At 44.4% G+C, this 27403-nt stretch overlaps 1 protein-coding gene across 5 annotated transcripts; it reads left to right on the top strand.

The window, feature by feature from the left end:
- Positions 1–117: 117 nt before the first annotated feature.
- On the top strand, positions 118–26196 carry ZNF180 (zinc finger protein 180). 5 transcript variants are annotated; one of them, XM_082608153.1, is made up of 6 exons: positions 118–296; positions 839–1396; positions 3205–3294; positions 16437–16511; positions 21165–21291; positions 24531–26196. In XM_082608153.1, exons 2-6 carry the CDS (start codon positions 1235–1237, stop codon positions 24545–24547), a joined length of 471 nt encoding a protein of 156 aa, XP_082464279.1. In that variant the 5' UTR covers positions 118–296; positions 839–1234; the 3' UTR covers positions 24548–26196. The 5 variants fall into 5 exon arrangements, 4 of the variants coding, with proteins under 4 accessions (XP_082464279.1, XP_082464276.1, XP_082464277.1 ...); XM_082608150.1 differs by having other exon boundaries at positions 22438–26196; XM_082608151.1 differs by lacking the exon at positions 24531–26196 and adding an exon at positions 22413–22526.
- Positions 26197–27403: the final 1207 nt, after the last annotated feature.

The following is a 27403-nucleotide window of genomic DNA, read 5'->3' as shown; positions in this document are numbered from 1 at the left end:
GTCCAAACGTACTTCCGGGTTCGGCCAGAAGCGCAGCCATTGTCCCGCGCGCGGATGTTTTTTGTCTCCGTGCACCTCGGCCCTTCGGAGGTTAAGCCGAGTGGCCCTGCGGAGGTTAAGCCGAGTGGCCCTGCGGATGCTGACTAGGGGAGGGGACAGAAGTAGCTTAACCCGAGTCTGTCGTGTGCAGAATCGGGGCAGAGAGTTGCTTAACCGAGCTCGTCTTGCCGTAGAGCCGTGCTGGTCACTGAGGCTGGGACAGGCCCTGCCTGGCCCTCGACCCGGTGGACGCCCAGGTTGGTGAGGGGCGGGGCAGCGCCGGTGTCTCGTGCGCGCATGCGCAGGGTCTAGGCGGGCCGCTGGGATGGCGAGTGTGGGTGGGCGATCTGGGACCTGCGTGGGCGGTGCTTCAGCTTCGGGTCACAGAAGTTGGTGGTGATACTAGGGCCGCTGCAGATCACGGGACTGTGCTCTGCGCACGTGTGCGGGTACCTGGTCGGGTGTTGCTCTTAGGATGCTCTGGGGATGCCCAGGTTGGTGGAAGACAGGCTGTATGCACGGGTGTGGGGGAAGATCCTGAGAACCCTGCCTCTCCCTCATCCGAGGCTGGAGGAGCTGAGAACGACTGGGTTGATGAAGTGCCCATTTGCAGATTCTGGTTCTCGGAGGAGAGGGGCTCTGTCATTATTCCTATACTCTTGAGCAGGTGTTTGAGCAGGAAACACGAGATGGGAGGTGAGATTCTGGGTAGTTGACTTTAGGACCCTGGAGCAGACACCACTCTTTTTGCAGACCTGGGGGCGCCTTGGGTAGTGGACAGACTAAGTGGGAGTTGCAGTTTCTTGTTTTAGGAGAGGCAGCGCTACTTCAGCGACCCCCCCGCCGTGAGACTGGCTGATGGACTGCAGACTCCTAGGTTGACGGAGAGACCAGAGCCTAGAGGCAGGTTCTAAGCAGAGGGCTTCCTACACATGTTGGACATGTCTGAATGGAAAGCAGGAACTTGGACCAGTGATCCTGGGACCCACGTAGGAGAGTGCAGAGTCCTAGGACATTCAAGTTTGGTGAAGACACTGGGTGGCAGGTACAGATTCGGAGCCCAGGAATGACAAGCTGCAACCGCTGCCATCAGATTGACAGCTGTTTGGGAAGGAAGTAGGATGCTGCCAGCATGATTTTGAAGTTAGGTGTTCCCAGGACCTTTGCTTGGACTGCCTAGCTTGCAGGCGTGAGAATGCTCCAGGTGGTAGAGGAACAGAGTCTGGGCTGCAGATTTGGACCTGGAAGGGGCTGGATGCTAGGTGGCACCCAGGGGTTGACATTTGGGTTGGAGGAAGCAAAAGGACCTGGTTCCCACAGGAGCTGCTCTGTCGTGAGTTTGAGAACCCCCAGGCTGGTGAGTGCCCAGGTCGTAGGCCTGATTCTGGAGTTCTCTGTTCCAGTTACTGTTTGGGTGTTCTGAAGTTATGGCGGTAAGCAGGCAGTGAGGCTGGGGACCTGAGAACCCTCACAGGGGCTGGTGGGTACTTGAGGCATCCCAGGGAGGTTGAGGAACAGATTGGGAAATGCAGCTTCTCGTCTCAGGAGCGGGAACTTGCACAGTGCCCCAGGCTGGCCGAGGGCCCAGGTCCTGGATGCAGATTCTGGGTGTGAGCCTGCTCTGCGTGCGTGGGTATGCCAGCAGGAGGAGGGAACCTCGATGGGTGGCCCCTGTGCGGTTGCTGCTGGAGTAGAAGGCCTGAGGGCCCCAGTTTGGAGCTTTGGGTTCTGAACTTGGGAGGGCCAAGGCCGCGCTCTGCACACGCACTGGCATTTGGGCAGAATGGGCACATGGGCAGTCCTAGGACCCTGGTACTGCCTGAGGATGTCCAGGTGGGTGGCGGGAGTAGCTGCAGATACTGGGCTGCAGAGGGGTAGGGCTGCGCCAGGTGCCCTCTGTGCACATGAGCAGGTACTTGGGTGAGAAAGGAGGAGCTGGAGGTGGGTATTAGAGGGCGCTGGGGTCTTTGTGCCCCTGGCGCCCCGCTCACAGCCTGATGATGCCCAGGTTGGTGGAGAGACATGATCTCCCTGAGCTGCAGCTGCCCAGGAAGATGTTTGGGAGGAATCTGGGCAGGTGCGGCTCAAGCAGGGGCCTGGGGAGGTTGGTGGGGGAAGCAGTTTGGGTGCGGGTTCAGGGTACAGCTGCATTGTGAACTCACGCTATACTGTTTGAGTGAGAATCCAGTGGGGCTGAGGGGTGGGTAAGAGGGAGAGATGGGGCAGGGATGGCGTGCGGAGGGGGGGATTTGCCAGGGGCTGTTCTAGTCTCTGACCCAGAAACATCGAGTTGGTACAAAGACAACTGAGGTCCACATTCTGGGACCAGGAGGGGCTGGCAGGTGCTGGTGTTTGTCGGGCAGCCCCCGGTCCCATGTCGGCTTTGTTTCCGACTCAGGCCTGAGGACACCCAAGTTGGTGGAGGGGCCAGATCAGAATTACACATTCGGGGCCCAGGAAGATTTGGGGTGGGGGAGAATCTGGACTGGCGCTCTTCTGGTAGGAGCCCGCCCACCCTAGAATGGTTGACGGACCAGGTCCTGGGTGCAGCTGAGCTCTGTGCTTACACTTGGCTGTTTGAGCAGGAAGTGAGAGGCAATCCACCGGACAGGTTCTGGAGGGTCAGGCTTGTCAGTGGATCCTGGGAGAGGCGGGGCTCCGTCATGAACTTCATGCAATTAGTCATGCATGGAATTTGAGCCATCAAGCCCAGAGCCCTGCTGTTTGCCTTAGGAGGAAGTGCTGATTTTGGGCTGCAGATTCAGGTTGGGGGTAGCGGGTGCACACCAGGGGGTCCTTGATGTGTTGGGTGTTTGTAGGGGTCCCAGGATCCAGTGGGATAGGGAGGGACTGATTCGTGCTGCAGGTTTTGGTGATGGACGGAAGGCCACACTTGGACATGTGGTGGGCTTCCAGGTAGGTGGTCCAGAGGCCCCAGACAGTGGAGGAGCTGCAGGCTAGAGCTGCAGAGCCTTGGCCTGGGAGAGGAACTGAGGGACTCTAGGTGCAAGCACAGCTATTCAGGCAGGAATCTATCTGGGCAGGAGCCTCTAGAAGCACAGTTGCCATGGGTACTGCATCCCGGAAGCAGAGACTAATCCAGGGAGCGGGGAGCCACAGTGGACCTGCACGAAGATGCTGTGCTCAGGGCTTCTCCCTTTGCAGCTCAGGACCTCAGGCCCCTGCCCGTGCCTGGAGGAGAGCATGGAAGAGCGGGATGAGAAGCCCCCGGGACCCCTGAAGGCCAGCGCGCAGGTGAGTAGAGCTTGCCTTCCCTTGGGAGACCCAGAGCTTGTCCCCACCCATGCCCCACAGCCTGATTCCCTGGGTTTGGGACACTGTCCAGCTCTCTTTGCAGTGTTTTGGGGGCTTCTGGTCCCTCCCGATCAGCAGGCTTCTAACACACACTATACATTTTATGGGGCTCCCTGCATCTCCTCACCCCCTTAACCCAAATAACTTTCTGGAAGGAATTTGGCATCCTGTATCCAAAGCCGTTAGGGTAGTGTTTATCCTACCCGGCCAGCGACTCACAGCTTTGCTTGAGAATAAGCAATTGGAAAGAGTGTTTGAGAATGTGCAATGCAAGAGGAGAGTTAAATGAGTTCTAATAAAAGACCATGAAATGGAATTCACTGTAGCTATTGTTAGAATAAAAAGATATTTATGATCTACGTTAAGTAAATAGCATTTTGAAATGATTAAAAAAAGGATGTAGTTTGCGTGTGCATAGAAAATACGTTATGTCAGTTAACAAAGATTATCTGTAAGTTACGTTCCCAGTGACTTTATGTTTTTATTTACTTATCTATACTTTTGTACTTCTATACAACACATTTTAAGGTTAGGAAATTAATGATTTAAAGCATTTTCTTTGAGAACATTTCATTTCTTAAAGATGTTTCATTAGAATTTCACCTTTCCCTTCCTGGACAGTTCAATCCTGAAGCTGTTAGGTGGGGCAGAGCTAGGTAGGCGTCTGCAGTTGAGGGGGGGCTGCCTGCTGTGGGGCGGCACAGCCTCATCAGGGTGACGAGGGCATCCGTGTGTGAGGGCGTCAGTGACCCAGTGGGGTGAGGTAAGTGTCCACACGGAGGAGGAGGTTCTGGTTTGGGGTGACAGGGTCAGCGCAGGTGAGAAGAGCATCCAGAGAGGGGATGCCCCGGTGTGGGCAGCCCAAGTGCAGTGAGGGTGTCCACGCAAGGGGTGGTCCAGCTTAGGGTGTCCGAGCCAGAGCCGGGTGAGACGGGCACCCGTGTTGGAGGTGGGGTGCATCCTGTTGTGGCGTTTCACAGCCTGAGCAGGTGGAGGGCATCTGCATGTGAGGGTGACTCGACGTGGAGTATCAGCTCAGGCGAGGGCATCCACACGGAGTCCAAGGCCAAGTGACTCAAGAGTGAGTCCCTGAGAAGAGGCCACCTGGCCTGCAGAGTCAGAGCCCAGGCAGGGTGACGAGGGCCCCTTGGCAGAGGCCGGCCCCGTGTGGGGCGGCAGAGCCCAGGTGGGCCGAGGAGAACTGTGTAGGAGAGGCAGTGGTGGTGGAAATGGGAGATTAGTTACTTACAGGGGGGTCAGTCAGATAAACAAATCAAATAAGGGTCATGGTGAAACCGCTAGGTGGCGTTTTGCTGGGGCTTCTTGGAGCTCCAGTTCTTTATGTCTCAGCGCAGAAAGAATTCAGCAGGAGGCAAAGTAAGAGATGAGGAGTGATTAGAACAGGACGCTTGTGAGGCTTACAGGTGGGCAGGCAAGAGGGTGCCGTGCCCGCCAAATTTAGTGGGCTACAGTTTTATAATCAGAGGAAAAGTGGGGAGGGGGAAAAGCCCACCTTATTCCTCATTCTTTTCTTTTTTTTTTTTTTCTGTACGCGGGCCTCTCACTGTTGTGTCCTCTCCTGTTGCGGAGCACAGGCTCCAGACGCGCAGGCTCAGTGGCCATGGCTCACGGGCCCTGCCGCTCCACGGCATGTGGGATCTTCCCAGACCGGGGCACGAACCCGTGTCCCCTGCATTGGCAGGCGGACTCTCAACCACTGCGCCACCAGGGAAGCCCCATCTTCCTCACTCTTGAGTAGACCTTCCTCCATGTCGGGCAGGGGAGTTTTCTTGTCCCTACATGGTCAAGCCGGGACTGTCATGGCGCAGTAGAAATGAGCAAAAAAGGCAGTACATATGCTAAAAATAGTAAATCATCTCAGGTTTTAGTATAATGCCACCTTTTCCTCATTTTTTTGTTTTTAGTGCACACAGAGGAGCGTGTCCTAGGAATCATTAACTTACTGAGCTCACTGGGCAGGCCGTGGGTCTCATGCCACCATTGTTTTATTGTTTGGGGGCATGTCTCATGCTTCTGTTGCGTGGTTTTGTTGCTAAGCGAGCCCGCTTGGTTTTGTGGTTAAGCAAACCTGTTTTCTTGAGTGATCATTAACTTACAGGGGTCTCCCATACTTCCTTCTTTACTTACAATCCCCTAGTGGCATTAACTATTTAATTACCTACTTTGTCCCTTTACTCTGTCCCTGTCAATCAATGGGAGGCAGGGTTCTCACCGTCAGCTGTGGAAAGAGAGGACTTTGGAATGAACTTGGTGGTGATCAGTGGAATTGGAGGTATTGGGGTGGCTCCTGGTTTTCAGTATATGTAGATGTAGAAATACATACAGATGTTGTGTGCCTCTGTGTGTGTGTGTGTGTACACACAGATATACACATATATATTCCCTGTCTCTGTCCACTGTGAGGGCCTGAGAGCAGTGACATTCTCATACCAGTGTGTACCCCTAATGCCCAGATCTCAACTTCTAAATATGCCACAGGTTTTATGAGTTTACTGTTAATGGATATTTAGTGTTCAGTTTTTGGCTGTTATAGACAGCACTGCTATAAATGTTTTTGCTTATATAAATGATTCCTTGTACACGTACACAAGAGTTTCAGAGAGAGAAGTTAGGCAAATATAAATTTACATACATTTGCATTCACATCTTTATCAAAAGTATAGGTAAAATGAGTTTTGACGTGACCATTGGTACTGTACTTTAAGCGAGTAACTTCAAGTGTTTTCTGGGAAAATGGTCCTTTCACCATCTTCTATGTTATACAACTGAATTAGCAATCTACTCATTATGATTTTTACGTTCATCAAATATTTATCGATGGGCTAACCAATGTAAGGCCCTGTGTGAGGTGCTGGGGAGAAAGATGCCTTAGTTCTCACAGATGGAAAGGCTACCTAGATAGAAAAAGCAAAAACATTTTCCTTCTTGGATTAGTTATCTCTGGTTGCATCTCTCAAACTTAGCAGCTTAAAGCAACCAACATTTTTTATCACACAGTATCTGAGGGTCAGGAATCTGGGAGCAGCTTATCGGGATGTTTCTGGCACTCGGGGTCCCTGATGAGGCTGCACTAGGTTGTTGGCTGGGGCTGCTGCCTTTGGAAGGCTTGCCTGGGTAGGGGGTCCACTGGCAAGCTCACTCATGTGGCTGTTGGCGGGAGGCCTCAGTCCCACACCACGTAGACCTCTCCCGAGGGGCTGCTCACAACACAGCAGCTGGTTTCTCCCAGAGCAAATGATCTGAGAGAGATGAGAGAGAGAGAGAGGAAGGGGGGGAGGGGGAGCGGAAGCTTGCACGCTTAATTGCACACAGCCAAGATGGAAGCCACCGTGTCTTTTATCGTTTGATCTCAGAATGACACACCATCACTTCCTCTGTAGTCTGCTGGTCGCACAGACCCACCCTGGTACCAGGTGGGCAAGGACTACATAAGGCTGTGAATACCAGGAGGCGCGGCGGTCACTGGGGGCCACTTCGGAGGCTGGCTTCCACTTCTCAACTCTGAACGGCCTCTAGTTCATTTTAATCATTATCAGAAGACGCACGGGTGCTTTGGGCCTGGAGACGGTAAGCAGAGCCCTGGCAGGGAGAGACAACCAGGGAGCCCAAGTCTTGGCTTTGAATGAGGGACACTCAAGAAGAGACTCTATTGGGACATCACCTGAGAGGTTTCAGTGACTTACATACCTGGAAGTAACTCGGCCTTGAGGCGACTCTGAACCCTGCCTGCCTTCAGGGTCCTGCCAGGGTAGTGGCGGAGCCTCGCCCGTTCCCTGTCAGTTTCAGCATCAGAGCCGGGCAGGTTGTTGATGAGTTGGTGACCCCTTGCTGGAGGGTCTGTTCTGTCCATTTGAGGAAAGTTGAGAATTTTTCATAGATAATGGTGTGGGATGGGAGAGAGAATTTTCTTGTGCATGAGAACTAGCGAGACCCTCCCGTCAGGAGGATCTCTGAGAAAATCAGGCAGGGGAACCTTCAGCTTTTGGTTTGAGTAGGGGTTGCTATTACTCCCTCTCAAATTAGTAATTAAGAAACTCTGTGCCCTCCAAATGGACCCTGTACATCACTTCCCTTGAGCTGAAATGTGAACTCTGCCCGACATCTCCTGTGGGCGATAAGAGAAATTAACACACCAAGGAGGGAAATTCTCCTCCTGCGATGCCTATTAGAGTTAATATTCTGAGCCTCCTCACAGATGTAGGAGTTTCCCAAATACAAAGCTTGGGGAATTGAGTTCAGTAATCATTCTGTGATTTGACTGGAAGCTTTGTTTTTTTCCCCCAAGAACCACCCCCCACCCCCCGAGTTAGGTGTGTTTGGTCAACTCTTGTTTACAGGAGAGCGAGTAGCAAATAGTCCTAGGACTGATTTGAGCAAGGGTTCACTGTGAAGGGGACAGGCCACTCCATGAGGGCTGTGCTTGTCTCTCTTCCTCGGCCCTGGGTCACACATGGTTCCACTCATGTCGCAGAGAGAACGGTTGTTATCTTTTGCCTGTAACTCTTCTCCACGTGGAAGTCAACAGGCTACTTCCTATTCCAATTCTGTAAAGTACACAAAGAAAAAGGAAGCCTTTTCTTCATTACATGGAGAGGTGATTGTTGAACAAAAGGGATACTTTTTAAAATGCTCCAGAAAGACATTATGCTAAGTGAAATAAGCCAGACACAGAAAGGCAAATACTGCATGATCTCACTTACGTGTGGAACCTAAAAGAGTCCAACTCGTAGAAGCAGAGAGTAGTACAGTGGTGGTTGCCAGGCAGTGGGGGAAATGGGGAGATGTTGGTTAGATGTTGCAAAGGGTCAGTTACGTGGGATGAGTAAGTCCTGGGGAATCTAATGTACAGCATGGTGACTAAAGTTAACAATATTGTATTGTGTCCTCGAAATTTGCTGAGAGTTGATCTTAAGTGTTCTGACCATATGAAAAAAATCGTAACTATGTACAATTTTTATTTGTCAGGTATACCTCAATAAAGTTGTAGAATAAAATAAATTGTAAATAGTGAAAAAGAATAAAAATTAAAATGCTCCAGAGCACACAGAAGTGGGGGTAAAGGCTTTTCATTCCAGTTATATATCCAAAACTGTGCACTTATCTCTAGCCTTATCACATGCAGACAACTCACATTGTCCTCCTGGTCAGTACTGAGGAGAATACAAAGGTGAAAAATATACAGTTCTTTACAGTTTAGGATTCATGACCCAGGTATATAGACATGGAATTAATTCGAGGAGAATGATTTTACTGGTACAGTTAGGGTCCAATAAGAACAGCTAAGAGGGCTTCCCTGGTGGCGCAGTGGTTGAGAGTCCGCCTGCTGATGCAGGGGACACGGGTTCATGCCCCGGTCTGGGAAGATCCCACATGCCGTGGAGTGGCTAGGCACGTGAGCCATGGCCGCTGAGCCTGCGCGTCCGGAGCCTGTGCTTCGCAATGGGAGAGGCCGCAACAGTGAGAGGCCCGCGTACCGCAAAAAAAAAAAAAAACAGCTAAGAAACTAAGGGAAGAAGAGACAAGACTTTGTGCTATCTGGGAATGCTTCATGGAAGAGGTGGCATTTGCTCCGGAGCATGGATGATCAGATTTTGAGTGATGGGGCCATGGAAAGGGGAGGAGTTCACATCAGGCAATCAGTGTTTGGACCCTCTCTGGTGAACTCCATGGACTTCAATGAGTTTACGAAACTTTATTACCATTTATTTCTGTGTGGGTAAAACTGACATGTCACTCCCTTCTTCAAAAGAGTTTAGATAATCGTGTGAGATAGTCTGTGTTGAAGTACTCTGTGTGTTGTTAAACACACTAGCAAATGATAGGTATTACCTGAAGGAAACCGCAGGAGCTAAGATGTAAATACAGGAGACATTCCTAAAATGGTTGGTAATCCAAAGTGGATAGAAGGAGTGTGTGTGTGTGTGTGTGTGTGTGTGTGTATGCGTTCACATACTTTTGAGACAACACAGTGGTTTTGTTTTGTTTCTTTGGCCGCACTGTGCGGCATGCAGGATCCTAGTTCCCCGACTAGGGATCGAACCCAGGGCTCCTGCAGTGGGAGCGTTGGAGTCTTAACCACTGGATTGCCAGGGAAGTCCCGACAACATGGTTTTTGAGCATTTAGTTTGAGACCGTAAGTTGGAGGTAGGTTCTGGAGGCTGATGCTTTGAATTTTCTGAGAAGAAAGGGCGCCCAACAGAGGTTTCTTCTAACCAGAGGAGGGACTTGAACTCAGCGAAGACTTGGTGCCTTTGGGGACCAAAGGACAATGTGAAGGCTCAGGTAGCACATTCCGTGTGGTTGTTTTACTGTCAACACACGTTTATGAAGTGGCTACTATGTGTCAGTACAGTCGGTCCTCCATATCCTAGGGTTCTGCAGATTCAACCAACCCAGGATCAAAAAAAATTTTTTTTAATTCCAGAAAGTTCCAAAAAACAAAACTTGAATTTGTTGCTTGCCTGGCAACTATTTCCATCACATTTGCATGGCATTTACATAGCAGTGACATTGAATAGGGGTATTATAAGCAATCTAGGAGATGATTTAAAGTAGACGGGAGGATATATGTTGGTTATTTGCAAGTACTGCACCATTTTTTTTTTTTTTTTGCGGTACATGGGCCTCTCACTGTTGTGGCCTCTCCCGTTGTGGAACACAGGCTCCGGACGCGCAGGCTCAGCGGCCATGGCTCACGGGCCCAGCCGCTCTGCGGCACGTGGGATCTTCCCAGACCAGGGCACAAACCCGTGTCCCCTGCATCGGCAGGGGACCACTGCGCCACCAGGGAAGCCCACTGCGCCACTTTTATATAAGGGACTTGAGCATCAGTGGATTTCGGTATCAGTGGGGGTCCTGGAACCCCCCCCCCCCAGGACACTGAGTGATGACTGTGCTGATTGAAGCACAATGAAACCATGGTGAATAGGAGAGAGGAGAGCTCAGCTCTTATGGAGCCCGCTCTAGTGGAAGTTGGATTTTTTTAAAAAGGTATAAATATATGTGTGATGCAAAGAAATGAAAGCAAAGTAGCGGAATTGACTGCTGGGCTGGTGGCAGGGAAGGACATTTGGTGCAGAGATGACCGTGAGCAGAAGTGATCTCCCTTTTGTTTAACTTGTGAAAACTTTTAAATCAAAAGATGTTGAAAACAGTTTTGATTAAAGAGAAGGTGCATCCATATTCCCCAAGTAAAATTGTTTTAGCAGTTGTGGCAGATAAGGAGCATTTTGGGGTTTTGTCTTTTACTAGTACCTCCTGAGTTAGAAACATGAAGTTTTTCAGTTCTTGGCATTGTTTCTTAACTGGTCTTAAATGTTAAAAACAAACAAAAACCGTGAAAGATGATGTAATAATTTAAAATACAGTCCAGTGTTTCTAGGTTTTCCTTTCTTGAGAAACTTCTCATTTCCCAGGTAGTTTTAGATTATAGGATGAGTTAACTTCTGGCCCTTAAGTTGTTAGAATTCAACGTGTGCCACTTTTGTAGCAAGAAAAGACACCTTTGGTGGTGTCACACATTTAGAATGCGATTTCTCTTAGTAGCCGAGTTTCCATGATACTTGAGTCCGTTAGCAGTTTGGGGTCAAAACTTGTGGCTCCTTGGGGCTATCTTTAATTTTGTTGTTGTTATTTTAGCCTTGTGAGTTAGATTTGTATGTTTTTGTTCCTTGGCCTTTTGAGCTATTTTGTAATGCCCAGGCAGCCATTTTAAGGCAGTTTAACCCTCCTGGCATTTGTACTCAACAGTAATGCAGGCAATTAGCGGTTAAGCTTTCACATTGGGCCACCTTTACAATGCGACAACTCCAGTTCATTAAATACTCAGCGTTACCCTCAGTACCTGCCCAGGAATTATAGAGAGGTGTTTTTAGGCTTGGAGAAATCCTTTTCTGACTTTAAGCCAGCCACTTTTCATGACCCTTCCCGATGCAATGGTGAAATTTTATCTAGGTTGATAAGGGAGGGAAATTGGCACACCTGTGAAAAGTACAGTAGTTTATCTCCTTTTAGTTTATGATTGAGACTGAATGATAACTGAGTTATAATCAAGAGTCAACAGTAAAATCATCCCTCGGTATCCGAGAGGGATTGGTTCCAGGAGTCCCCATGTATACCAACATCCTCATATGCTCAAGTCCCGTAGTTGGCCCTCCACATCTGTGGTTACACATTCATGGATTCAACCAACCAAGGGTTGGGTAGTACTGTTCGTACTTATTGAAAGAAATTCACATATAAGTGGACCCGGGCAGTTCAAACCCATGTTGTTCATGGGTCAACTGTACTTATTTCTCAGTGTTTGAAGATTTAAGAAGGAACAAAGTGTACAGGCATACGCTGGAGATACTGCAGGTTCGGTTCCAGACCACCGCGGTAAAGTGAATATCGAAATAAAGCGAGTCATGTGAATTTTTTGGTTTCTCAGTGTGTATAAAAGTTACGTTCACGCTATATACTGTTGTCTCTTAAGTGTGACAGAGCATTATGTCTAAAAAATGTACATACCTTAATTTAAAAATACCTGTTGCTAAAAAATGCTAACCATCACCTGAGCCTTCAACAAGTCACACTCTTGTTGCTGCTGGAGGGTTCTGCCTCACTGCTGGTGGCTGCTGACTGATCAGGGTGGTGGGCGCTGAAGGTTCGGGGAGCTGTGGCAATTTCTTAAAATAAGACAACGATGAAGTTTGCCTCATCCATTGACTTTTTCTTTCTCGAACAGTATTTCCATAGCATGGAGTGCTGTTGAGTAGCATTTACCCACAGTAGAACTTCCTTCAAAATTGGAGTCAATTCTCTCAAACCCCGCTGCTGCTTTATCAACTACGTTTATGTCATATTCTAAATCCTTTGTTGTCATTTCAGCAATCTTCTCAGCATCTTCACCGGGAATAGATTCCAACTCAGGAAACCACTTCCTCTGCTCATCCATAAGAAACAGCTCCTCATTCATTAAAGTTTTTCCATGAGATTGCAGCAATGCAGTCACATCTTCCGGCTCCACTTCTAATTCTAGTTCTCTTGCTGTTTTCACTTCATCTGCGGTTACGTCTTCCACTGAAATCTTGAACCCCTCAGAGTCATCCATGACGGTTAGAATCAGCTTCATCCAAACTCCTGTTAATTAGCAGGAACTCCTGTTAACATTAACTCCTGTTAATGTTGGTATTTTGACCTCTTCCCATGAATCACGGATGTTCTTAATGGCATCTGGAATGGTGAATCCTTCCCAGGAGGTTTTCAATTGACTTTCTCCAGATCCACCAGAGGAATCACTATCTATGGCAGCTATAACCTTATGAAATGCATTTCTCAAATAATAAGACTTGACAGTTGAAATGATTCCTTGCTTCATGGGCTGCAGAATGGATCTTGTGCTAGCAGGCATCAAAACATTAATCTCATTGTACATCTCCATCAGAGCTCTCAGGTGAGCAGTAAATTTTTTTTTTTTTTTTTGCGGTATGCGGGCCTCTCACTGCCGTGGCCTCTCCCGTTGCAGAGCACAGGCTCTGGACGCACAGGCTCAGTGGCCATGGCTCACGGGCCCAGCCGCTCTGCGGCATGTGGGGTCCTCCCAGACTGGGGCACGAACCCGTGTCCCCTGCATCGGCAGGCGGACTCTCAACCAGTGCGCCACCAGGGAAGCCCAGCAGTAATATTTTGAAAAGAATCTTTTCTTCTGAGCAATAGGTCTCAACAGCGGGCTTAAAATATTTGGTAAACCATGTTGTAAACAGATGTGCTGTCATCCAAGCTTTGTTCTACCATTTATAGAGCACAAATAGAGTAGATTTAACATAATTCTTAAGGGCCCTACAATTTTCAGAGTGGTAAATGAGCATTGGCTTTAACTTAGTCACCAGCTGCCTTAGCCCCTAACCAGAGAGTCAGTCTGCCCTTTGAAGCTTTGAAGCCAGGCATTGACTTCTCCTCTCTAGCTGTGAAAGTCCTAGATGGCATCTTCTTCCAACCTAAGGCTGTTTTGTTTACATTGAAAATCTGTTGTTTAGTGTAGCCTCCTTCGTGAATTACTTAGCTAGATCTTCTGGGTAACTTGCTGCAGCTTCTCCATCAGCACTTGCTGCTTCACTTTGCACTTTTATGTTATGGAGGTGGCTTCTTTCCTTAAACCTCAGGAACCAACCTCTGCTGGCTTCAAACTTTTCTTCTGCAGCTTCTTCACCTCTCTCAGCCTTCACAGAATTCAAGAGAGTTAGGGCCTTGCTCTGGAGGAGGCTTTGGCTTAAGGGAATGTTGTGGTTGGTTTGATCTTCTGTCCAGTTCACTTACACTTTCTCCATATCAGCAATAAAACTTTCTCTTTCTTGTCATTCGCGTGTTCACTGGAGTAGCACTTTTCATTTCCTTCAAGAACTTTTCCTTTGCATTCACACCTTGGCTGACTGTTTGGCGCAAGAGGCCTAGTTTTCACCCTGTCTCAACTTTCGATGTGCCTTTCTCACTAAGCTTAATCCTTTCTAGCTTTTGATTTAAAGTGAGAGACGTATGACTCTTCCTTTCACTTGACCACTTAGAGGCCATTGTAGGGTTATTAACTGGCCTAATTAAATATTGTTGTGTCTCAGGGAATAAGGAGTCCTGAGGAGAGGGAGAGAGATGGAGGAAGGGCTGGTCAGTGGAGCAGTCAGAATATACACAACATTTATGGGTTAAATTTGCCCTCTTATTTGGACACAGTTTGTGACACCTCAAAACAATTACAATAGTAACATCAAAGTTCACTGATCACAGATCACCATGACAAATATAATAATAATGCAGAAGTTTGAAATATTTTGAGAATTAGCAAACTGTGACACATAGACATGAAGTGGGCAAATGCTATTGGGAACATGGCACCAATAGACTTGCTTGATGTAGGGTTGCCACAAACCTTCAATTTGTAAAATGCATATCTGTGAAGAGCAGTAAAGTGCAATAAAATGAGGTATGCTGGGGGAATTCCCTGGCAGTCCAGTGGTTAGGACTGTACCTTCACTGCTGAGGGCGTGGGTTCAATCCCTGGTTGGGGAACTAAGATCCTGCAAGCCGTGGCGAGGCCAAAAAAAAAAAAAAAAAAAGTATGCCTGTCCTTGAACAGAGTGTCATTTGACAGGATGAGTCATTGTACTCGGTAGTAAAAACTTTGGGAAGCCACAAAGGAATTATCTTGTTTCAGAGTGATTTTTTCAAGAGGGAAACATTTTTTGCTGTTTGGTAAATACTGAATTAAGGAAAAGAAATGTCATTAAAAAATGGATACCATGTTGAAACACAGACTGTGAACCTGCACCTAAATTCTGCTTTTCCAAAATATAACTGCTTTTAATGCTTTTGAGACTGTCCTTCTGGACTTTTCTGGGCATGTTTATATTTTATAAAAATTTATTCATGGTCTATATACGGTTCTTAATTATTTCACTCCACAATATATTATAGACATCTTTCTGTCCTTTATATGCATCAATCCATGCAAATCTATCTTTTCTTCTCTTGGCTGCTAAATAATATTCAGTTATCTGGATGAAGCATAATTTATTTAACCAGGCACTTACTGATGGACACTTAATCCCCCCTCCCATTTTTGCTATGATAATGTAACTCTTTAATGAGATTTCTTGTACATACATCTAAGTGTTCTTTCTTTACTTCTTTCTCTTTTTCTTCCTTTTCTTTCTCTCTTTCCTTCCTTCCTTCCCTCCTTCCTTCCTTCCTTCCACATGGCTTGCAGGATTTTAGTTCCCTGACCCGGGATTGAACCTGGGCCAGGGCAGTGAAAGCGCTGGGTCCTAACCACTGGACCGCCAGGGAAGTCCCTAAGTGTACTTTCTGTCATTTCCTAAGGAAATACTATCAAGAAGACTTACTGGATATTACATTTTTAAAATATTGCCATTAAAAAAACAAAAATAAAAGCAAAGAGTATATGTAAAAATGGATGAAATCTGCGTAAAGTTGGTACCTGAGTTAAAAATGTTGAACTGATATCAGTTTCCTGGTTTTGACAATGCACTGTGGTTATGTGTGATAGTGTCATTGGGAGAAACGGGGTGAAGGGTACACAGGAACTCTCTCTGTTCTGTTTTTGTAAATTCTTGTGAGTCTTAAACTATTTCAAAATAAAATGTTATTTTAAGAAATATATTGCCAATCCAGGGAGGTTGTATCAAGTTAAACTTCCACTAGGAGTATATGAAACTCTTGACCCGTGGACCACCAGGGCAGGAGTCATTAGCAACAGGCCGAAGAAACAGTCCATGTGGTTGGGATATTGGTTACATACAGGGGTTTGAGCAGATAAGTAAATATAAATAGGATAATGGGACCCAGAGAAGGAAGGTACAAATATAGAAAGTGGGAAGGCTGGAATAAAATGTGTTGTTGAATTGTAATTGGAATTATTGGTGTGAATTAAATGGTCTCTAATGTATAGAGGTGTCATAGAAATAGAGATGTGATTTTATCTGATTGAAAGAGATGAGCATCTTTTTGTATATTCACTGGTCATTTTATTTCTTCATAGTTGAGTTGCACGTGCATTCTCCTTTGTCTGTTTTTCTTTCTTTCTGATTTGGAGGAAATCTTAACAGCATAGATTCTTACTGGTGGTGCCTTTATCGGTGGTACTTTTTGCCAAACATTTTATGAAGTTAATTTGTTGATCTTTGTCTTTATCATTCTTTGGTCTTGCTGTATTATGTGTTATTTCCTTACAATTCCGTGATCCAGGAATTCAGGCAGGGCCCAGCTGGACAGTTCTTTTCTTCTGCATCGTGTCTGGGGTCACTCAGCTCTGTTCAGCTGGTAGCTGGGCTGGTCTGGAAGGTGCACAAAGACATCATGCTGTTTCTGATGCCTCTTGCTCTTCCAGATGTCCCCTCTCTCTCCCCACATGCTCACCTTGAGCTTACCAGTGGGAAGGAGCAGAAGTTTGGTAGGTGGGATGTGTTAAAACAGATGGCCTGTCAGATCCTAGCCAACTCACAGTGGGAGTTTTGAGCCATGACTTAGCTCCCTGATTATTTTCCTTTTTCTCATCTGCTTTGCCTTCTCAGGACTGTCTCCTTCCTCAGGAGATTATCGTCAAGGTCGAGAGAGATGATGCTGGGTCACTGGCCGTTGCATCCCAGGTGAGTTGGACAGGGCGTCTCTCTTCACCTCGAGAAATGTACATGGCTGGTGGGTGGCAGAAGCCACATTGAAGTGAGCTGGGAAGTGAGTAGAAAATGGGGAAATAGAGATAAGAGTGGGCAACTTTTTACAAAAAGTTGGTTATCTATAAAAGATTGAAGAGAGTGATAACTGCAAGGAAATCTGAGGTTGAGGGTTGTTGTCTTTTATCCCCTAAAGTTTTGAAAGGATTTGGCTTGGTTTAAATGGTTGCAGGAAAGAGTAAGTGAAGGAAAAGAAGTTAACGGTCAGGAGAGAGAGGAGATAAAACTATAAAGCAGAACTCACAGATACAGAGAACAAACTAGTGGTTACCAGTGTAGGGGGGTGCAGTAGAGGGGTGGGGGAGTGAGAGATTCAAAGTATTGGGAGTAAGATAGGCTCAAGGATGTATTCTACAATGCAGGGAATAGAGCCAATATGTTGTAATAACTGTAAATGGAAAGTAACCTTTCAAAATTGTATAAAAATTAAAAAAAATAATTTAAAAAAGAAGACAAAAGCGATAAAGCAGAGTCCTTGATTAGTGCCAGGGGAATTAATTCAGAGCATATGTGAATGCATTGACTCTATTAGAGGAAGAAGGGCTCATATAAGAAAAATGAGGTTGAGGGAATTATCTGAAGGCTTGTGTTTTTCTCTGTGAACAGTCAGGTGAAATTATCTATTGAGCATGTGGGTGGGACTTGGAATGGAGAGATGTTTGACTAGAGAAGGCTTAAAATAGTAATTTGGATTATGAGAGACAGGCTGCTCCAGGAGGTATAATAGGGTTGCTGGTCAGTCTGAAAAGCTCATTCTGAGATAGTGACTGTTTTTAAAATTAATTTATTTAAATGTTTATTGGCCGTGCCACACAGCTTGTGGGATCTTAGTTCCCCAACCAGGGATTGAACCCGGGGCCTCGGCAGTGAGAGCGCAGAGGGATTCCCGATAGTGACTGTTAATAATACTCTATCCAGCTGCTTTTGTGGGTTTTCTTTCCCTGTGGTGTTCCATAACCTACTTTCCATGGAGAGCAGATTTGACATTCAGATTTGTTTAGTTTTTGTAGCCAGGCTATATTCAGTGGAAGCCACATAGGTCAGGGTAATATGTGAAAGAGAATTTTTGAATATATCAAACAGAAAGATTAAGGTGAGTGATCCACAGGCTCTCACCTGAATAATGAAGATGGGAAAGATAAAAGAGGATGCTAAACAGAAAGGAAAAGACTACAGACTGGAGGATAGTGATAGTAGATATTTTAGTAAAGGCCCCAAACCAGCAGAGAATGAGAGGAGTAAAGGGAGTGATTAAGCAAGTAAAGTGGAGAATTCTGATGTCATAATGAAAGAGTGAGCGCTTCTGGGTGTGTGACTTGAGAGGTGGAGTACTTTATGGTGATTTCAAGATATGGGGTCTCACACTAAGAGTGAGGGGCTGGGAGTTGGGCTGGCCATATGAGTTGATGACTGAGAACATAGTCTGTGATGCTAGGGAAACTTGAGGTTGCGTCCCAGTCACTAACCTTTGGCCTACGTGTTAATTTCTCTGAAAAATGATGCCGCTAATGGTATTCTATCATAAGGGGCCTTGTGAGAATTAAGTGAGTGATAATTTATGCAACATGCTTAGCACACTGCCTGACACCACACAGTACGTGCTTCATGAAAGTCAGTTATTTTTATATTATTACCAGAGTACTCTACATGTGGATGCTATAGACTGTGCAAGACAAGACAGTACAAGTTCTTGCATTAGCGGATAAATCCTAGGTATTATAAATCTTCAGTCGTTGGGGGCATGGGTGGTGTTCAAGAAGTTGGTACAACAAAGCTCCAAGAAGTGAGGTAAATGGCATGAGTTTCAGGGTAACTGGGAGCACACACACCCTCCTCCCCCTCTGATGCTGAGACTCCTGGGATGGGAGAGCACGACCACCCTGAGCCTGTGAGGACTGCAGAGGAGGGAGTCCTCGGGGGGAAGTGTAGGTTTCTATTAACACAGGGATGTAGAGAGAATATTTGGTGAAGATGTAGGATTTCTTTTTTTTTTTTTTTTTTTGCTGTGCTGGGTCTTCGTTGCTGCATGTGGGCTTTCTGTAGTTGCGGTGTGCGGGCTTCTCATTGAGGTGGCTTCTATTGTGGAGCATGGGCTCTAGGTGCACGGGCTTCAGTAGTTGCAGCGCGTGGGCCCTAGAGCGTGCGGGCTTCAGCGCGTGAGCTCAGTAGTTGTGGCTCGTGGGCTCTAGAGAGCAGGCTCAGTAGTTGTGGCACACGGGCTTAGTTGCTCCACAGCATGTGGGATCTTCCTGGACCAGGGCTCGAACCCATGTCCCCTGCATTGGCAGGCGGATTCTTAACCACTGCGCCACCAGGGAAGTTCCGGATTTCATTATAGAAGAAGAGTTCCCAAGGGCACAGTTGAAGGGTTTGGGAAGAAATTTTGAGGACTGGGGAGTAGGGGACAGGTGAGAGGAAGACTAGAATAAGAGGGATAGAAGTCCAGAAACAGCCAGTATCCACACGCTGAAGGACCTTTTCAAATGGGTATGTGATGGGCCTTGTGAGATTCAGGTGAGAGGAGAGGATTTCCATCAGAATTTGAACCAGGATTATTTTGATATATTACAGAGTCTACTGATATACTATTGATTCACTTACTGAAATAATTTACCAAATATATAATTAGTCTATACTATACACCAACACTATACTAAGCTCTGGAGTTACTGCCCTCATGGATTACAGCCTAGTGACAAAGATGACCATTATGCAAGTGATAAGAAAGTGTGATGAGTCTTACGATAGAAATTCCTGGAGCTTTGAGAACATATAGCCTGGGGTGCAGTAGGGGGTGCTAATCTAGTCTAGTATTATTTATTTAACATTTGAAGAAGTTTGATATTAAAGGGACCTACATTAAACAGTGAAGGGGAGTGTTTATTAAAAGGAAGCATGGACTGGAGGTTGAAAAACAGTACGTATAGATCCATGTTCAACACAGGGGGCAGTTTGCAAGTGATATTTCTTTTTCTTTTTCTTTTTTTTTAAGTATTAGATCAATGTTTTATTAAGATCTTAAAAAAAAATATGACCTGAAAGAATAACACATATATTTGTAGGTTCTTCTGGGTGAACTTTCTATTTCTTCAAACTGCTGCTTAAAAATATTTACATAATTGTTATTACCTATAAACAACATTGTGGTTCTGATTATTTTCTTTGACTCAGTTCATCCTTGTAAGATCTTCAATCCTGAAGAAATGGCACAAAACGAATAATGAGAAATAAGAAATGATATTTCTGAATCCCATTTTGGGATAACTGTGAAAACCTTTGAGATTTTAGTGAAATTTATGGGCCACGACTTAGAAAAAGGTACAGCAGCATTTTGCATGGAGTTTCTTGGGATTCAGGGACTTTGTGTCCTATGCATGAACCACAGCTTAAGAACACCCCATCTATTTAAAAAGCCTTGGCAAGTGGCATTTGACTTCTGTGGTTTTTGCTGTCTTCGGGTAAGGACACATCACCTCCAGCACTTTTTTGGAACAAAATTCCTGCCCAAAAGTCTTAGAAGGAGGTTCTTTCCTGCTTAGAGGAGGCAGTCCAAGAGACCCCTTTTACATGGCAGTAATGACAGGTCCTATGATGCAGCTCATAGTGTGGACAAGATAGAAATGTTTTCTGAAGACTTAAGAGTCCAGGATAAAGGTTTCATTGGCTGTCACTTATTTTTTGAGGCTTCTCAAACCTAATCATCCTGATAATAATTCCCAGCCTTTGTTTTTTTTAGTTAACTCTGGTAATGGCTTTTCATATATCATTACAATTAATTCACTCAACAGCACAATGAATTGGTATCATTAAGCCTAATAAATAGAAATGGAATGAACTCACCATTAATAGACAGATGATCAGATTAGATACATTTAAAAAAAATTCAGACATAGGCTCTTAATAGATGAGAAAACCCACGTCTCTTTTCCATATCCAGTGCCCTAAACCTGTACATACTGCCTTTCATTAAGGCCCACATTTCATTTTCTGTCTCAGGCATCAGTAAAGCCTGTGTGCCAAATCTGGCCCATCACCTGTTTTTTGAAAATAAAGTTTTATTGTAATACAGCCACATCCATTTGTTCATATATTTTCTGTGGCTGCTTTCTTGCTATAGCAGCAGAGCTGAGTAGTTGTAATAGATAGAGACCGTATGGCTTGCCAAGCCTAAAATATTTGCTCTCTGACCATTGAGAGAAAAAGTTTGCTGACCCTGTTCTGTTAGTTTCTTGGGAATTTGGAGGGAATTCCTAAGTAGGAATTCTATATTCACCAATGCAAAAATCAGAATAAGCATTTTCTTTAAGGTCAACAAGAGAGAAAACAGTTTACGTCAGTTCTTAGCTGGTGTTCCTCTTTGGGGTTATATAAATAGGTCCAGCATCCAAAACCCAAAGGGGCTCACCTAGAAGGTACCTGTATCCCTTGACTAGAATCCTTTGAACGTTGATCATTTCAGGACAATTTCCAGGCCATCAGGTTTTCTTTCTTCCACCTGTCAAACCTTTCCTCTGTGAACATTGGAAGGAAATGATACCCAACTGAGCAGGAATGTGTGTCCTGTTTTAGGAAGGAGTGAACTTCCATAGAGTGACTGTGGACTTCACTCAGGAGGAAGAAGGCACTTTGAACCCTGCCCAGAGGACCCTGGACAGAGATGTGATCCTGGAGAACCACAGGCACCTAGCCTCTTGGGGTAAGAGTACAGTCCCCTTTAATGAAGTCTATGTATTGAAATGATTTCTCATTTCCATTGATCAAGAGCTAGGGAATTCAGAGGCCAGAATGATTTTGGCCACACATAGATTGCATTTGTGCTTTTTATTCCCCAGTGAAGATTTAGTTTTAATTTGTAGGGTAGCAAAGGTACAGATTCTTGGGTTTGAGCTCATGCAGTCTTCTTGGCTCCTAAAGGCCAAGGACTGGGACCAAATTCTGCAGTGATTTTCTTTTGTCCCCAGCCCAAATACCCAAAGTCCTGTATCTTTCCCTATCAGCTTTTCAAACCAGATGCAGTCTCCTAGTTGGAACAAGGAGATAAGTATATAAAAAGAGTTTCTCAACATGCATATCCAGGTGAGAAACAGACATTTGGAGTCATTACGGGTATAGAAGATTTGTTTGAAAAATCCCCATAGGGCATGCTGCATATTTCTCCATCTCCCACTCCTGGTGGACTATATACATCACCACTTTTTCCAAGTGTACTTTATATTGCCTGGCCTAATAGCCACCAAGGCTTCTGTTTATGAGCTAATCTTCATCCTCTCTCACTAGGAACTAAAGGAATTCATGGGGCCATATTAGCCCCTAAGGCATTTAGGGAACCTGGGATAACAGTGCCCCCGTTATTTTTTCCTGGTTCACGAAGTAGTTTGACCTTGTCTTACTAACACAGACTGTGCTAGCAAGTTTCATGCCTCCAGAAATTCCTAGAAATGTAGACACTAATTTCTATTTCAGTGAACATATATCTAGCAATAAAGAAGGTAGAAAGGACCCTCTATTTTTTTGCTAAGGATTGCAAAATTGTTTTGCAATTCTATAGATTCTGCATAGGGGATCTTATTTTGGAATATGGAGATATTTGACATCTAAAGTCTTTTTTATTCAGCGACACTAAGATTGAAATAGTTTCATACTAATGCCTTGTTACGCTATTGGACTATGGTAGTTCTCTGCTTACTGCTTCATCCCATCCTTTTGCTTTCTCAATTCATGTTATAGGTCCACAGCTGAAAACAAATCCACATATAATTGCATACTTTCTTGTCAGCTTTTATTCCCCTATTCCAGCTCTAACATTTTTTTGGCTAGGGTGTTTTATTTTGCTTCCTTCCAGACTCGGCAACTGCACTTGGAAGAAGAGAATCAACATCAAAGCAGAGCATTTTTGGTGATGAACCATCCCACAGAGTGAAGATAGAAAGGTTGACAAGAGATGATCCTTGGTTATCTTCATGTGAAGAAGTTCAGGATTGTAAGGAGCTTTTGGAGAAGCAACAGGAAAAACAAGAGAGACTTTTGAAGGAAGTGACATTCACTCACAGAAAAGCTGTTTGTCGTGAGAGAGCCTGCAAAAGTGATGACCTTGAGGAGAAGCATGGTCCGAATTCCAGTCTTCTTTCACCACAGATGATACCCATAAGAAACCATTTTCATAAACATGCTTCACATGTTAAAAAATTGCATTATAATTCTATGGTAAACACTCATCAGATGATTAATGATAGTGAGAAACTCTGTGAAAATAAAGAATGTGGAAACCTCCCCCAGAGCATTCATTTTATTCAGTTTACAAAAACTCAAACAGAAGATAAATCCTATGGATTTAGTGACAGTATTCAACATTTTAGCCATGACAAACCCCTAAATCTACATGAGAAAATACATGCACAAGGAAGATCCTTTGATTTTAAGGAAGGTGGGCAAGTTTTGAACCACAGCATATCCCATAATGAGCAACAGAGAATCCCTGTTGAAGAGAGTCAGTATAAATGTAATAAAACTTCCCAGAGTTCATCCCTTGCTCAAACCATGAGAAATCATTCTGAAGAGAAACCCTTTGAATGTAATCAGTGTGGGAAATCCTTCAGCTGGAGCTCTCATCTTGTTGCACATCAGAGAACTCACACAGGGGAGAAACCTTATGAATGTAACGAATGTGGGAAATCATTCAGCCGCAGCTCTCACCTCGTTTCCCATCAGAGAACTCATACTGGAGAGAAACCTTATAGATGTAATCAGTGTGGGAAATCCTTTAGCCAGAGCTATGTCCTTGTCGTGCATCAGAGAACTCATACTGGAGAGAAGCCTTATGAATGCAGTCAGTGTGGAAAGTCATTCAGGCAGAGCTACAAACTTATTGCACATCAAAGAACTCATACTGGAGAGAAGCCCTACGAATGTAATCAATGTGGGAAATCATTTATCCAGAGCTATAAGCTTATTGCCCATCAAAGAATTCATACTGGAGAAAAGCCCTATGAATGCAATCAATGTGGAAAGTCCTTTAGTCAAAGTTACAAACTTGTTGCGCATCAGAGGAGTCACACAGGAGAAAAACCCTTTGAATGTAATCAGTGTGGAAAATCCTTCAGCTGGAGTTCTCAACTGGTTGCACACCAAAGAACTCATACTGGAGAGAAACCCTATGAATGTAATGAGTGTGGGAAATCTTTCAACCGCAGTTCTCACCTTGTTATGCATCAAAGAACTCATACTGGAGAAAAACCCTATGAATGTAATCAGTGTGGGAAGTCCTTCAGCCAGAGTTATGTTCTTGTTGTACATCAGAGAACTCATACTGGAGAAAAGCCCTATGAGTGCAGTCAGTGTGGGAAATCCTTCAGACAGAGTTCATGCCTTACTCAACATCAGAGAACTCATACTGGAGAGAAACCCTATGAATGTAATCAATGTGGAAAAACATTCAGCTTGAGTGCTCGACTTATTGTACATCAAAGAACTCATACTGGAGAGAAACCCTTTACATGTAATCAGTGTGGGAAAGCTTTCATTAACAGTTCTAAACTTATTAGGCATCAGGCAACTCATATTGAAGAGAAACCCTATGAATGTAACTAGTTTGGAAATCTTTCAGCCAGAGTATATTCCTCCCTCCTTCCCTAATTCTCTCCCTCCCTCCCTACTTCTCTCCCTCCCTCCCTCCTTCCCTTCTGCCCCTCATTTCCTCCTTCCCTCCTTCCATTCCTCCAGGATTACATGTATTGGAAAGAACTACCATGAAAACAGTGTGTGTGGAAAAAGCTTTCAGTTAGCCCTCTGTTATTGTGTATCTGGAAGTTTGTTCTGGGGAAGAAATAGAGAAAAACTATCACATATTTTACTTAGCAGTTCCATGTTAAAAAAATCAAACTTGGCCCTTATAACACATTCCCACAAAAGTAATAACATTGGCACTTTTCCTTGCAGAAAGCACTTCGACCTGACTTTGAGAGAATTACCATTAAACAGGCAATATGCTGTGGAGTGATTGCCAGTGAGGTGGACCTCTTTTCCAATAAAGAATAAATGAGAATGCTAATACCGGTGGGCTTGTTGTTGAGAAGGTTGGAAAATTGCTGTAGTTATTAGAACTTAGACTGGAAAACGGCATTTCAGTGTATCATTTTCCAACATGATTTCCCTAGCAGCTACTTAGTAATCAGTTTCATACAGCACTTTCTCTTATATGTGAAGATTTTGTAAAAATTAGGGAAATGGCTGTAATATGAACTGAAAAATGCAGTGCAAGAGTATAGAACATTCATTTCTAGAACCATCATGATAAGATATTTGTGTTTGGATCAGGATCTAAAGGGATTCTAGGTGTATCTGTTTTAATTTTAGGTTTATGCCTGTTTTTTTTTGAGTGTATGCTTTTTTATAATTCTAATAAGTGGTATGAGTAATAGTCAAAAAAATACAAACATTTCCATCTCTTTGACCATTTAGGAAAGACCTGACAGATAGCAAAGATCCCTCAGGGTTCTGAGAGTTCCATTTGGATTAGCATGAACTCCTTAGGACTTAGATTCCCAGGAATGTTCCTCATTGAGAATAAAATGTTTCCCTGGGAATGTGGAACTGGAAATTTAAGCAAGAGGGACTGAGAATGCATGGGCAGTATGGAGGGCATATGGGCTTTTTTTTTTTTAACCCATATATCAAAAGCAGTATAAAGGAGCTCTATTTTTAAGGTGGTTTTTTTTGTTGTTGTTGTTCCCTCATGTAGTATTGTCTTTTTTTCCTCTGGGATATGTTCCCTAATGTGAGAATCCTCTGAGTGGGAAGGTACTGCCCTGGCTAAGTGCTTGCCATCTAAATTAAGCACACAAGAATGCTTTTAGTGAGGTAATATTTGTAGCTTCTCATTGTTTTTTTAGATTTGGTTCACAAGTCTTTCTGGCCTTTGCCCCTATATCATGAATTCTAATGCTATGGATTGTCATGGACTTGAAACCTCTGATCCCAGAGAGTTATTGAAAAGTAGGCTGAGAGTTGAACTGAGAGACCAGAGAATAGAGGTAAATTCCCTGGAGAAAAAAAATAAACAGCTAAAAGTGATATCTAATAGAGGTTACCCTTAGTAAATTCTGTCCCCAGGATATGACCCTAAGTGGATTCATCTTTATGAGGGTTAAGCCAGAGAGTACAGCATACCTCGCAGTGACTGAAGTTCTGGGGGAACAGTTGTTGACGGCTGGAAAACTGGCTGCCCACCCCAGGAGAATCTTCAGTCAGTCCATGAATGCGCAGATAGAGGAAGAGAAGGGGTTCTCCATGCACTGTCTTTGGCGGAGGACATAAAATTGTGAAAATGCTAATTTGGTAGTGGGACATGCTTAGGCTTCTTTTCCCCAAAATTATAGATAAAACCAATACCAGTGCTAGGTACAAGTGGATGCTTTTCACTGGGCATGTTGACTCTTACTTTGAAGACAGGAGACAGGATTGTACAAATGAGCTTAAAGCCAACTGGGCTAAAAAGGAGGCCTGTGAAGATTTCAAGTTTGGGAAGGGATTTATCTCAAAGTAATCTTTTTAGTGTTAAAAATATTTCATTGAAAATGAAATTGATAAAACTGCAATTTGAAGTAAGTATGTGTGGGATTGTGTGTTTCTTGGCCAGGTTGAATATGAGTCATCTGTGTGCACTAAGTCATAAGTATTACATCAGTTCCTAGGTGGTGAATTATGGTTGCCAAGTGTTTTGAAGTAAGGTAGATCCACTAAATAAACAAAAATGTTAATTTCATTATTTGCTCAGTAATTTCCCTCTGTAGGAAAGGTATTCTTTTAAAAAATGGTCGGTCAATAATGAAGAGAAGTTAAAGTGACAGTGTGCTAAAAATACATAATTAAACCTCTGAACCTAAAATTTAGGTTTAAAAGGGGGAATCAGTAACTTGATTTTAATGACATATGTATGACACATATATAACCACATATGTCCCCTGCATAAAAATTTTTGTTTAAAATTCACAAAGTAAAATTGTACTTTGCCATAGCAAAATGTATAGAGATTTGACAGGCCAGGTTTCTTTCACCATACTCCAGTAAAATTAGAAATAAGTGAAAGGTGACCAAAGCGTTTTAAAATACATGGATGTTAAGGAATACTCTCTCTCCTAGAAGTAATTTTTTTAAACATTTTTATAGTTTTATCGAGATATAATTGACATAAGTTTAACGTGTACAGCATAATGACTTGACTTACAAGTATTGTGAAATGGGGGCTTCCCTGGCTGTCCAGTGGTTAGGACTCCACACTGTCACTGCCGGGGCTGCGGGTTCAATCCCTTGGTCAGGGATTAAGATCCCACAAGCGCAGCCAAAAAATATATATATATTGTGAAATGATTACCACAATGAGTTAACATCCATCATCTCATATAGATACTAGAAAAAGAAAAAAGTGGGGTTTTTTTTCCTTGTGGAGAGAACCCTTAGAATTTGCTCTCTTAGCAGCTTTCAAATGTACCATTCAGCAGCATTAACTGTAGTCATCATGTTTCCTCCCACACTCCTGCTTAGTCTTCAGTACTTTTGTACTTTGTCCACCTTATTTTGTGGTTTGATGTTTCAGTTTACTCCTAGGCCTGACAAAGATAAACGTGCTTTTACTGTTTTTGTTTGTTTGTTTTTGTTGTTTTTATAAATTTATTTATTTATTTATTTATTTTTGGCTGCGTTGGGTCTTCGTTGCTGCACGTGGACTTTCTCTAGTTGCGGCGAGCCAGAGCTACTCTTCGTTGCAGAGCGCGGGCTTCTTATTGCGGTGGCTTCTCTTGTGGAGCATGGGC

This window comes from Mesoplodon mirus (genome assembly GCF_964341445.2).
Source record: "Mesoplodon mirus genome assembly, chromosome: 19".
Classification (NCBI taxonomy): Eukaryota; Metazoa; Chordata; class Mammalia; order Artiodactyla; family Ziphiidae; genus Mesoplodon; species Mesoplodon mirus.
Note: the sequence above shows the minus strand (reverse complement) of the source record. Positions and strands in the feature narration are given on the sequence as shown.

What these genes read in the sequence shown, in the direction of transcription:
- ZNF180 (XM_082608150.1), top strand. Translation starts at nt 1,235, where the DNA reads ATGCTCCAGGTGGTAGAGGAACAGAGTCTGGGCTGCAGATTTGGACCT. An exon ending in CCCTGAAGGCCAGCGCGCAG is followed by an intron (nt 3,295 to 16,436) that starts GTGAGTAGAGCT and finishes TTGCCTTCTCAG; the next exon opens with GACTGTCTCCTTCCTCAGGA. An exon ending in CACTGGCCGTTGCATCCCAG is followed by an intron (nt 16,512 to 21,164) that starts GTGAGTTGGACA and finishes GTCCTGTTTTAG; the next exon opens with GAAGGAGTGAACTTCCATAG.